The sequence below is a fragment of the Callorhinus ursinus genome, unplaced genomic scaffold (assembly GCF_003265705.2).
Source record: "Callorhinus ursinus isolate GAN/ISIS: 27379988/994484 unplaced genomic scaffold, GSC_fseal_2.0 scaffold43, whole genome shotgun sequence".
Taxonomy (NCBI): domain Eukaryota; kingdom Metazoa; phylum Chordata; class Mammalia; order Carnivora; family Otariidae; genus Callorhinus; species Callorhinus ursinus.
The window spans coordinates 10,140,193-10,153,345 of record NW_027397105.1 but is presented as its reverse complement, the minus strand read 5'-3'; the positions used below and the strand labels follow the sequence as shown (position 1 = coordinate 10,153,345).

The following is a 13,153-nucleotide window of genomic DNA, read 5'->3' as shown; positions in this document are numbered from 1 at the left end:
TTAGGTTTGTCACTCCAGGTTTTATTTAAGAATTTTCGATCCTCCACAATGATTCAGCTCATGGTCCCATCCCGGTGCTGGAAAAACTGTAGGTGTTCTCAGAAAGACAGTCTCTTCGTGTGGGTATTTCCAAGAAAGTTCATTTGCACAGTTGTAAAAACAAGGTAGCAAAGCAGGAGGACCGGCCCCTTGGCCCGACTGGTGTGAATTCAAAAGTGAGTTGTTAAAAATAGTGTAGTTTGTTTGAACTATGTCACCAGAGTTTTCAGGGCATAAATATCTTAAAAATGGAACCAGCATACCAAAATTAAAGCATTAGGAAACTTCCAATCATGAACATGCACTGGAAACCTGGCTGTCAGAATACTGCTCCGCACAGCATCGGGAAGACCTTCATCTAGTTGTGGGGTGCTAAACACTCATGCATAAGGAGGCAGCTTCGGAACACTGAAATCTCAGCCCGTAGAGCATCATGCCTGGGTTGACAGCCGCCAGCCGCCAATCCTCGGTCCCTCTCGGTGCCGTTCCGGTCCTGCCTCGGTGGACGGCCACCCTCCCAGACGGTTTGCTCCGTAGGTAAGCCATGTGTGAGTTCTGTCCTTTCCATGTTCTGCACTAAGAAATGGTCCTGCGTTAGCTCTTGTCCACGCCGTGGCAGGCGGAGTGGTAACGCACATGCACTGTGAGGAGCAGGGCGGGAGGGGTCCTCAAGTGGAACTGCGAAAGTAAAAAGTTAGGCTCTCAGCCGACATGTTCGCAAAAACCATTCTGATTCAGACCTTCAGGGTCCTAGAAAAATAGCATTATCATCATCTCATTTTGGTCTGTTGACACTTTAAGTTATTAACGATATCTAAGATAGTAACTGTCATGTAGAACATTTACTGTGTATGTGTAATAAAAGCAGTACCAACTTTCCAAGTAGAAGGAATCGGATCACTCACCCTGCTCTAAGGTTTATCGTGAGGACCTGAAGTCTCCGGGAGTGAAATAGCAACAGGAGTGAAGGCGTGAACTTCAGACACACGTGGACTCGTGGCCTTTGTCGCTTACTGGACTGTGTGGGCAAGGTCCTGAGCCAGTGGCCTCATTACCAAAATAGGGATCCGACCCCCAGGGCGAAGGGCCACGTGAGGGTCTCAGGCACACCTGTGACCCGCGCATTACAAAGGAGGCGCTCAGTCAGTGGTTATGGGGCCCCTGCTTTCTCTAGAGGCTTGAGGACTTTTGTTAAAAAGTTTAGATCTACTGAGTCCATAAAGTGCTGAGTTGTATCATCGGGAGAGCCCTCCGTCTCTCCCCTTTCTCATCTTCAGTGGCATCCTTCCGAAACGGTCCCTGTCCTCCTGCTACAGAAGGATGCTTCAATGCTATGCTTAAGTTGTATGGGAGGAAAATCTCACAATTCAACAAGCAGTTATGAAGGATGAAGCGGACCCTCCAGTACCATACTTAGTTTAAAATTCACTCTTTTGAAGTATCTGCTCCTTGAGATTCAGTGAAATGAAGAGTCAGCAATAAACTCTCGCCCCCAAGGAATCAAATGGAGCCCTGGCGCGTGGCAGACGGGCAGGAACCAAACTGCACGTTCGCCGTGAGGCCTTAGGATACAGAACACAGCGAACCGAACAGACGAACATTCTACACAGATCAGTTACCTGCTAACTCAGCCAATACCGAGCCACCTAAAGACAAGATACTAGTTTTTCCTTTGAAACCTGAGACATCAAGAGCCTTAAATCACACATGATCTATGTGGCTATGGACAGGGTAGTCAAATTTATTTCAAAACAAAAGCTCTGTTGTTCTGCATCAGATGCAGAAGGAAAAGAATACTTAGGGGCGTGGCTAAGTCACCAGTGTGCATAACAGTGAGGGATGCCTCACAGAAGCCTTTTTTTTTTTTCAACTTTAAAACCTGAACTATAACATACCCATGCAGTAATATTTTTTCAGTGCTACTAATTGAAAAAAATTAAAGCCTGCACTGGAAATTTACAGTATGGCAGAATTTAGTTTCTCTTACCTTTGACCCTAATAACGTAATGTACAGATTTTATGCTAGGGTCTGTGTTAAAAATCTAAACATTTCCACAAGATTTGAAACATCACCGGAAATCTGAATTTAGAGGAAACAAAACTGGATAAAAGTACAATGCCCGTGACAGCCAACATTATGTAACTGGGCTGTATGAGGTCGTTTAGAAGGCAAGGGTTAAAAAGATAGGTGCGGAGTTTGTTTTCTTAAAATTACCCCCAAAGTTGATGCGCTGATTTGAACATAAGTACACTCAGATACTACAGCAAGGGGAAACACTGCAAAAAAGGTCATCTATTTACAGAAGAGTGATTTAAAGACATTATGGTTTTCTTTACAAACAGATGTAAGAACAGGAATTGTCCACTTTTTAAAAACTCTACATTTCAACCCTCCACTATTAGACTCCACCGAACTGCCTGGAGCAAATGCAGCCCCCCACCCCTCCCCCCATTTGATTCTCCAAATAAATTTTTCATCATTTCTTCATCACCCGTGGTCCAGGCTCTCAAAGTCTCTGGGCACAAGTCAGAGGAGGTCAGATTTTTGACCCGCCGTTAAAAATAAACCCCACCGAAACGAGAGCTGCCCGACCCACACCCCGGCCCCACCGAGAGCCCCTCCCTGGGCGGTTCAGTCGTCACTATCGGACAGCGTCTCGTACTGTGCGGAGAGCAGCGGGGCTGGCTCCCGCTCCCACATCCTGTTCTGTTGGTGCGGGGCCGCTTGGTTCACGGAAGAGGGGGCGCATGCGATCGGTGTTGGTGGCGTACTGCTGAGCATCCGCATAGTCAGAGGGTTATATGGAAACTGAGTTGAGCCTGACGAAAGAAAAAGTGTTTTCACTGTCATGAGCACAGCTGCTGTCCCACACAACTTCACAGGACGGAGGAAGACGCGACTGTTCTACTGGAATGGTCTTGTGGCACCAAGAACGGGATGAAACCATGTGCAAGGGCCGAGGTTTCACGACACAGTGTAGCCTATGATGAGGCCCCCAGCAGTGAGAATCTAGAAAGGATGCGTGACCCGAGTACAAGCACCAGCTTAGTGTTGCTGAGTCCGGACATGAAAGAAAGCTCGGGGTTGAGTTGTGTGTGAAGTCTAGAACGGGTGTTTCTGTGGAGAATCCCAAGTAGAACTACTGCATTTTAAGCCCTAAGAGTCTGCCCCAAGAACTACTGGACTCTTAGAGCTAAAGGCAGGAGAACAGTGCTCTGAGGACGAAGGTCTGGGGGCGGCGGGACGCGGGCCATACGCTGGAGCTCACCAGGTACCAGATCTGGAAGAGGGGTATGTGACTCTAACAAGGGCACTTCTACCTTCGGCCACTACCCTGACTGTTCCATTGTCCCTGGAAAGCCTTTTACAGCTTAAGAAACTCTAAAAATCAAAAACGTACCATTTTATCAAGTCATTAGTTTCACGAATTAATTGCTTCCCTAAGAGTGATAGGAGAACAATCATTGGTGTAGGTGAGAAGTTCTGAAACTAGTACACACTTTGCATGTGATGTGAGAATTTCGTCAAGCAGAGGCCTTCAGTTATGCTGATAAAATATCCACATGAAATTTATATACTCATAAATTAAGGGGGAGAGCACATTTCAGATTTTTTCCACTGACGTGTATTTCACTTCTAAAAAAAGATGGCTTGTGATTCTGTGAAACCCTCAAATCTACACCATATACCCCAGTTTTATTTTTTAAACAACAAAAAAAAGTAAAGTCTGTTCCCTTTCAGGACTACCATTATTGTGGTTATTAGGTTTGAAAAAAAAGCTTACCAGCAAGCACAAAATGGGAAACATTAATATCCTAGGATACTGTTTTCATCAGTCTGTGTAAACATAGCCTACGAGAGAGAGAGGATGGGTTCTCACACTATTCCCCTTTCTTACTTTGATTTCTCAGTACTTCCCTAAGAACCTTCTCTAAGAATGTCTATATGAGAGGCTCCAGGCGGCGCGTGGCAGTGGCCCCCTGCACCCAGGTGTGGTTCAGGGAGGAACTGAAAGGCCAGACTCCCTAGCCCTGCGCTCTTCCTCTGGTTCCTGGTAATCACACCTTGCATTCTTTAAATTTTTAAGATTCTGTGCATTCAGTTTCTGTTCTGAAAAGTGGAGCCTACTGACAGAGTGGTGAGGTTACCAAAGTTTCCGATTTTACAAGAAGTACTGACCAAGGCTCGGATAAGGATCACCTGAAGACTCCTTTTCTAGCAGTAAGTTCCTCACCTGTTGAAGAGGGCCTGTCTTCCCAGGCCCACCCTGGCGTCTGCCTGTGGTAATCCCCTTCTGAATGTACAGAGGAGACGGAAGAGGGCCTCTCAGTTCCTAAGTAGCCTTGCCCAGGGATAGGAGATTTAGATTTCCTGCTGTTTGACTTGCTGATCAGCTTTGGTTTGCAAACTCCTCCTAAAAGTGAAATAAATTAACTATTGACACAGAGTAATTATGTTCTCAACTTAAAAACCTACCAAAATGCTGATGATTACATAATGCTAAGAGAAAGAAGCAGAATGGTAGGTAGCATGAAGAATCCAGATCCTAGTACCCCATGAAGTTAAAAAAGTAATATTGAAAAGCCAGAATTTTCTTGTAGCAACTAAAGCAAAAAGGGTATGTCCTCGTGCCATAAACTTAAAAACATGTAATCCAGGAAACAAAATTTCTGGAATGTCATTTCTTTCCTGGCCTCAGAGCACAGAAGCAGCTAAGGAAATTAAAGCAAGTTGACAAAAGTCGTAAATCCTCACTACCTCCTCGCCCACCTGTTTAGAGAGAAGCCAGGAGTTCATACAACCCCAAGGAAATCTTATGTCAAAAGAAAAAAAAAAAAAAAAATGGAACAGAAGCCCCTTCGTGGCACTGCTGCAGCCCAGCAGAAGCTTGGCAAGCGCTGCTGGCCCTTTCTGTGTCAGGCTCTGTTTCTAGAAGTTCACAGGAGTGGGATACCCCTCTCTAGAACAAAACATTAAAAAGATCTCCCGAGAGATCAGAGCCCAGGTGAGCAGCGGTTTCCTCAGCCCCAGCAGAACAGCTTTACCCCGAGTCCAGCGGTGGACAGAAGAAGGTGGGGAGAACGCCTTCTACAGAACCCCTGAACTATCTGCAAAGAGAACAGCGCGAGTCCTTGATGGTAAGGAAGAGAATACCCTAGGATGAGGGGGAAAGGTGCTTCGTGTACGAATAGAAACTTCAAACCGTATGAAGCCAGTTTACAAAAGGAGCTCAAAGTACAGACGGTAACCAAAAAGGGTGAGGTGAAAAGCTCGGGGAACAAAATACGGCAGGGGTCAGAGCCCCAAGGGAAGATGGGATACGGTAACAGCAACAGGAAGAGACCGAGAGGACTACAGAGGACGGGGACTAGCCAGCAAAAATGTCATTGTGTCTCTGAGACGGAAAGCCCAGTGAAAGAAAACAACATTTCCATGAGCATAGAAACCAACCCGCAGATGCAGAGAGCCTCGCTACGATCAGGAAGACCTGACACAGGACGAACACTAACGGATGAGTTACTGATCAACACTGAGGAGAAGAGGACTCTTCAGGCAGATAAACTGTCGCCTGCTAAACAGGAGGCCATCCGACCTGACTGCTACACAACTGACGCCCAGAAAGAAATGCAATCGTGCCTACGGGATGTTCCGAGGAAAGTGCCATGCTGTCATTTCAGATATAAAGGCAGCAAGAAGACATTTCTGAGTGTGAACAGCCTGCGAGTACAACACCCTCCGCGAGGAAAAGGGCCGTGAGAACCAGAGCAGATGCCCCAGCAGGAGGATGACACAACCAGAATCACAATGTCACGGCCTTCAAGTACACGCACACTTGAATCTGTACAAATCAGGACCTAAGAGCAGGAGGTGGGGGGAAGACCACGCTCCTCTTTCAGAGCAGGACGTGAATCCATACTGTCCTAAAATTCATGTATGTAGGTTAAAAAAAAAAAACCCCAAAACCAACACCTCTGATCTCTTTGATCTTCTTAACCTTAGTGAGATACTTTGCTTGATGACAACAGGGGGGAAAAAAAACCCTAAACTAGAAAATACTTCGGACCTGCAGGGAAATTTTTAAGCACAAGAGATATTAGTTCTCAGAAGATTAAGAAAAAAGTGTTTAAAGGAAGTTTACAGTTGCTGTTTTCTGTGTGCTTGCTTGTACCAGGATGTGTGAATGATCTCATTCTAATGTCTATCTGTCCTTTTATGTGTCTATACAGAGAAGACACTTCTAGAATGATGCTTCTCAGAAAAGAATACTAGCTTTTTCTGGATGATGTGATCTGAAGGTTTTTTTTTTCCTTACTCTTTATTCTATGGCTTAAAATTCTTTTATGCTGAGCCTATCACTATTATTTTTTTATTCAAAAGCAGAATATGAAACTGCATTTGTGTTACAATTAAAATGTGTCCGACCCAGATAAGGATTAGATACAAACAAAAATAATACCCAACACTGAATAGTGACGTTCTGTGTAAAAATTTCCGTCCTTTGAAAGTTTCTGTTCATGTTACTAAAAGGTCTGAGCAGGATTTAAAAACAAACAAACAAACTTTTTGTAAGTAACTAAGACCCTGAGAGGTGACATCTTTTAGTGAAGCATTACAACTTGGCTTTTTCTTGGGAAAGGCAGCAGAAGAGCACAAAAGTGAAAACTTTACCTGAATGAGGCGACGGGTCCGCTTCCTCTCTCCGTGTCTCACCACCGGTCACAACGGAGGTGTTAGCGCCGCCAGGCACCACACCCACAGGCTGGGACATGACAACTCCGTGCTCCTCCGCTTTGTCATCAAAGCTTCCCATGAGAGCCTTCCTGATAATGTCTTCCAGACCAAGATTACTGGCGGGATCAGCGAAAGAATGACCTCTAGAGCTAACCGAGCCTGAAAGAGACAAGCACCACATTTTCTGCTTACTTCTGAAAGGCAGACCAAGAAACAGAAAGGAACAGCCCCCACAGAGGCTGTCGGCCCATGGAACACACAGCATGTGGCCTAAAGCACCACTGAGGGCCCACGCAAGGGCCACTTCTGTCCACCGATAAGGACTCGAGGGTATTTTTTTCTCTGTGCTGAATGAATCAGTCCCTCACTTTTATTAAAGTTACGATTCAACAGTTTTCTTCCTCTTTTCAGCTCCCTAGTTTCTACACTGTTCTTTAATGGTTTTGAGTCTCTGTTCATTTCTCTTTCCAGCAAGTATTTATTGAATCTCAACTCCCTTTTTATTGCTGCTATGTCCTCCCTGGCTGACTGACACAATTTTCTCCCCTTTTGCATCCGGGAGCAGCAGCCCAGTGTGCCGCGGGGACCCAGTCTGAATTTGCTGGCAGCGCACACACACTGCGCTGGGACGCTTACCTGAGGCAGTCACCGCTGGCAGATTAAAGATCTCAGTTCCCGGCTGAGCGGCTGCTGTATTTAAACAAACGTTCAAGTTAGCGGAGGCAGGATAACCATACACGCTGAAAGAAAGACAGTCTCAAAACCCTCCAGTGAAATTCACCTTTTTATTTTCCATGATCTCAACCTGGTTTTTTCACCAGTTAAGTGAAAATAAAGTGAAAGAAATAATTATTTTTTTAAAAAAGGAACTCTGGCAATAAAAATCTGGATGAGGTAGGAAGATGAGAACAGGAGCGATCTCCCCAGGAGCGGGAAAGAGACGCTGTGCTGCTGGAGAAACAACAAGAGGTGGCGGCCAGTTTGCTGGGGAACAGACCTGGGCCTACGCTGACCCTGGCCAACGGCAGCCAGCCTCAGACCCCGGAGGGAAGAGCACGGCAATGACCGTGGGTTTCCCGACTGTGGGTCACTGCGGACTACTCTCACGCTCCCGGGATGACGCAGAGACTCCCGCTAAGCCTGCCATCTGTCTGTCACTGGCACAATCTTACGCCAGGCAGACAGCCTGGGAATTACGTATAAAGCACAGAAACGGGAGGAATCTCAGAACACAAACGGTGTTTTCATCCCAACCTCCGACTTGATGCTGAGAAGCCGAGAAAAGAGTGTGGGGAGCAAGTGGGCAGCGAAACAGGAGGTCCCAGGGAAGGATGTGGCGTTGGGGACGCATCTGCAGCAGGAGGGACCCTTCCCTGGAGAGGAGACCAGGCTCTGGAGAAGGGCTTGGTACATGCGCCCCGTAACTAATTTTCTTGATCAGGGAAGCTTTGCACTGGCAACAGGAGGAGGAGAGAAATCTCCAGGAAGAACTTACAAAATAAGGACCGTCTCCCTATTTATGGGTCAGCTGACACTTACAAAGTGACAGATACAGCCTCGCTGTCCTCATAGAGGTTTGTGGAATAGGGCTCATTCATTCATTCGACAAATATTTATTGAACAGTTATGTAGTTGAATCATAATAAAAATCACCTTCCTACTGATCAGAATGGTCAGATAAAGACAATTTCGCATTTTTCAGCCAACGAGAATACAAAGGTCCTGCACTTAAAATGCACTCCGTCCTTGACCTCTGGAGCTCACAGTTCAGTGTGGTTCTTCCTGAGGCCATCAGGACAGAATCTCCGGGGGAGCCTCAGTAACAGTGCTAGAGTCCTGAGGCCTGCATTCCAGGGACTGTGGCAGATACCAGAGTGTGAGCACCCCTGGTTTAAAGAGATGGGCCAGCTTGTGAGAGAACATGGTAACTGTTCAGAAATGAGCAAGGAAGAGCGGCATGTGCGAGCTGTTTGGGGGGCAGGCTTGACAGGAAGAGGAAGGGGGACGAGGCCCAGAGAGTGACAGCGGAGCCACGGTGGAGGTGAGTGTGGCAGGGGAGGAGGGGCAACAGGCTTCTCTGTATGGAGAGGGAGAATGTTAACTCAGTGTTACACATTTCAGAAGCCAGATATTCGAGAAGACGTGAAGCCTGTAAAGGTATGTTAAGTAAAACTTAGTAGAAAAAGTTGAAGTCCAGCTAGGAGTTTGGGAGCTCTCAGCACACAGTTTAAACTCCCAGAGTGGATGACATGAATCAGGGGTTTTATCGCATGAGCACAACACTGGGCAAACCAGCACCCAAGGGCCAGGCAAAGCAAGACTGAGCTGCTGACGAAACATAACACATGGCCAGAGAAGTAGAGGAAAAACACGGGAGAACAGCAAGAGAAGAGAATATTTCTGAAAGAGGGAAATGGCTCATGGGAGGTCAACTAAAGTAAGTTTTAAAGCATTAACGGTTTTTGAAGAATAAAGTCACTGATGTCCTCAGCGGGCACGCTGAATTGAGAGACAGACTTGAAACAAAGTGGTCTTGGCTGCTGACGGCTTGGATTTCTCAGTCCTATTTCCTGAGGACGACTGAGTGTGCCCTGGGGCCTTAACTGTCCCTTTCCACAACGGACAGCAGTTCTGGCAATCAAAGCAACCCTCCAGCAATTTTGTTAGTACTTGCCTTAAGACGTTCACCAATTTTATCTTGTGTTAAAGTGAGGTACTTGTTTCATTACACATTTTCAGAGTAGAGACCATCTGTCATTCTACAAGCATGCAGCACGGGACCCGGGCTCAATAAATAACCACCGAATGAATGAATGAACAAGAGAGCTGCTGCCTGAGGACAATGGGAAACAGAAGACAAAACTAGAACGTAGGCTGCTTCAAGTCACGGGGCATTTTCCTGTCAAGAATGTTTTTCCCCACCAAAATGGCAAGACCAAGACTGGAGAGGATGAGGGCAAACGACACGAAGGTGGCACGATTCTAGACCCTGTACGTCTCCGTGCTCAGCCAGACTCCTGTCCGGGGTCTCAGAGAACCTAAGGGTGAGCGCACCAGACTGTTGTTGGTGACATTTGAGGCGCTGTAAATAGCAGATGAAACCAGTGACGAGACAGAAAAATGTCATAATTTTTTTAAACAGGATCATCCGTAAGTAAGACTGAGAGCAGTGCCGGCCAGTATCCGAAAATGGTTCTTTTTTATATGATTTGTTGCCCCTTCAAAAGAGAAAGTTTACAGGCAATAACTGACACTGGGCTCATCCCTTTTTCTCTCTGACGTTCAACCTTTATTGATCACAAAGGGTCAGATCGAGACGCGCATCCACCTGGCAGTTTGGGGTTCACAGCCCGCAGCTGCTTGTGACAGGGTCAGGAGACAAGCGGTCGCAGAGGACAGAAACAAGGCAGACTGTGGACTACCCGGATCCACCAGCTCTCGCTGCATCACGGGATATACTTGACGAAGAAATGGAGAAGTGGGACCGAGCGAGTGAGTGCTGAGGAAGAGAGCACGAGGAAGCTTCCAGTGAATGCGCACGTATCGCCCCAGAGGGAAGGTCTGCGCGGCACAGAGCTCGATCCTACGGAGGCTCTACCAGCGATGCGGGTGGCGACGCTGTAGGTATAGAACCCCTAGAAGCCAGCGAGCACACCGGAAGCGTGGAGCCGGCACGCACAGTAGCGCGCAGGGCTGTTGTGAGGATGGAATGAGTTTATACGTGCTTACAAGTGCCAAGAGTTGTCTCTCTCTCTCTGAATCTACAGCTGTTTGCTACCATTATGATTCATGGCAGGTTGATCATGTTTGCGGATGAATGCTGAATGACTGAACTGAGATCCAGAAAGACCGTGCTAGGGCAGAAAAAGTAGCCACGCAGCACGAGCACAGACTGCCTTGGCCTGTACTTGGAGCTAGTAACCACAAAGGTACAGCAAGGGAAAGGTCTGAGTCAAGAGCAACACACTGAAAGAGACCTTGTATTTACACTGGTATTAAGTGCACAATAACCTCACTATGTACTGGTTGCCAAAAACGCTAATACAGTCTTAGACTCCCTTAATATTAAGTGATGCATTGGGGGGAGATCATACCACACTACTCACAACCTACTGAAAGGCAGAGCTAAATAAAGTGGTTTTTTGTGGAGGGCATTTGAGATGGGAGCCAGCATGGGATGAACAGCAGATGAAACGGGATGTTTCCAGAGATAAGAGTTGAAGGACATGACTTGTCTTCAAATGGTGGAGGACAGGTCATGTAGAGAAGGCCCGAATGGATAAAACTAAGACCAGTGGGTAAACTGCGAAGAGCTGATCCAGCCCCACAGAAGAAAAGTCTCCCAGGCCCCACACTTGTTCAGAGAGAAAATGGGCAGCTTCAGAAAGCAGCAAGTTCTTGCTCTCTAGCAGGCAATCTTCATGCACGGGCAGACATCTGAGAAGAAACTTTAAGCTCAAATGTGGTTGGACAGACGCCTATAAGAGCCTGCAAACTCAAGGACTGCATGAGAGGCAACACCGGAGAGATCATTATCAATGCAGGTTTTATTTTGGGATTCATGAAAGAAATCCCACTTACCCATATCAGAGTCACCTCCACCAGAGGAGTTCAACTTACGAAAAATCTCCTGCTTCTTTGATTTAACCATGGGTGACGTGTTTTCAAGCTTGGTGAAGAACGAAGGCAAGTAGCTTATACTCCCCGGTGAGCGGGAATCATTCCTGTGGGGACACAGTCATGTCTATTATTAGTTCTGTTTCGTCATGTGCCCCTAACCCTGGGGACTCCCATAGAGTATTTGGGAAAACTACCACTTCCCCATCTCGTGTTTGTGGTGACAACCCTACATCGTATTTCAGAACACAAACAAATACTAGCACTCGCAAAAAATCAGGACAGGAATGGAGATAATCGAGGACAGAGATTCTTAACAAAGACCGAATAAGCAGCAAATGATGTTAACAGGAAAACTCAGAAACAGCCCACCCCGCTGCCATCTGCCTAACCACAGACACGGGTATATTTACAGCCGCCACATAGGCCGAGAACTGTCCTATTAGCCGAACTACTCTGAAGTACAATAAATTAAAACTAATGGCACTACTTGCCTATAAAATAGCAAGAGCTCATAGCTAAGCAATCAAACCTTGTGGACTTCAACAGAAGAGCTACAGTGCAGAAATAAAACTGCTTCCATCAGAATCATTTCAAGCCTCCCACCAGATGAGCTGAGCTTCATGTAAAAAATTGCACAATCCATTCACAGCTTCCTGTACTAACACATTTTAAACAAGCAAGTTTCCTTTAACAGCTCAAGACCACCGGTGGTCTAGCTAGAGCCACAGACGATAGCCAAGAACTGTGGAAGGCTGGTGATAACCTAATCTGGTCATGTGGATTCATTCAAACTTAAGAATCCCTACTATATGTCAAGAGAGACAAAAACGTGAAAGAAAAATAAGATGTGGCCCTGTCCTCAAAAAACTCACAAACTTAAGGGAAAACATGTAAACACGTAATTAAATTTAACATAATCCCCTTTCCAAAAATGGATTTTTCTTCATTTCACTGAAAGGTACCAACATCTATTTGCCCGGCCGTGAATATGTACGATACATAAATAACCCAGAATACATTGTAAGAAATGCACTAGCTGTGCAGTGAGGCCTTGGTTTAGAGCTGGACCCCATTTATCTGACCACGGGCAAATCCTGGATTCTCCGCACAGAACATCGCGGGTGCCGTACACTAAGGAAACCACACGCGCGGGGACTGAAAGGCGTTCTGGGGACAGGAAGCAGCTGGTAGTGGACAAAGAGAAGAGAGGAAGGGTGGTGTGGCAGAAATGAGACGTGGCAAGAACCTGCTCACAGAGGAACTCAAATGCCAACCTACATGACTTGGAGCTTGAGTCCATGAGTTTTGGACAAAGCACTCTAGGGGAAGTGGACTGGGTCGGAGCCAAATCAAAGGCAGCTAATGCAGACAGGAATAAAAATCTAAGAATTCACAGGGGTCGGGTAAGAAACAGATAAGAAAACATGTGAGGCAGTTACTTCCATGTACAGCCCACAGAGTGGCTGGATCAATGGGTGACCACATGGACAAAAAAGTTTTTTTTAAAAAACAGATCTAGAAAGGCTTAAGAAGAAATCATTAAAGTATCACTGTTTCATTAAAATCCACTAGCATTAGGGGCACCTGGGTGGCTCGGTCGTTAAGCATCTGCCTTCGGCTCAGGTCATGATCCCAGGGTCCTGGGATCGAGCCCCACATCAGGCTCCCTGCTCAGCGGGAAGCCTGCTTCTCCCTCTCCCCCTCCCCCTGCTTGTGTTCCCTCTCTTGCTGTGTCTGTCAAATAAATAAAATCTTTAAAAA

At 46.4% G+C, this 13,153-nt stretch overlaps 1 protein-coding gene across 20 annotated transcripts in view; it reads right to left on the bottom strand.

Annotated features, from left to right (window-relative positions):
• The window catches only part of NCOR1 (nuclear receptor corepressor 1), a 152,794-nt gene continuing 139,641 nt past the window's right edge, over positions 1 to 13,153 (bottom strand). For 17 of the 20 annotated variants that reach the window (XM_025863922.2, XM_073881764.1, XM_025863921.2 and 14 more), the window contains 5 exons: positions 11,354 to 11,496; positions 7,409 to 7,462; positions 6,710 to 6,931; positions 4,275 to 4,454; positions 1,753 to 2,859 (listed from right to left, as the gene is read on the bottom strand). In XM_025863922.2, coding sequence (XP_025719707.1) covers positions 2,672 to 2,859; positions 4,275 to 4,454; positions 6,710 to 6,931; positions 7,409 to 7,462; positions 11,354 to 11,496 — 787 coding nt within the window. In that variant the 3' untranslated portion in view covers positions 1,753 to 2,671. Of the gene's footprint in view, positions 718 to 1,752; positions 2,860 to 4,274; positions 4,455 to 6,709; positions 6,932 to 7,408; positions 7,463 to 11,353; positions 11,497 to 13,153 lie in introns of those variants that run through there. The other 3 variants (XM_025863926.2, XM_025863928.2, XM_073881767.1) reach the window with 3 other exon arrangements.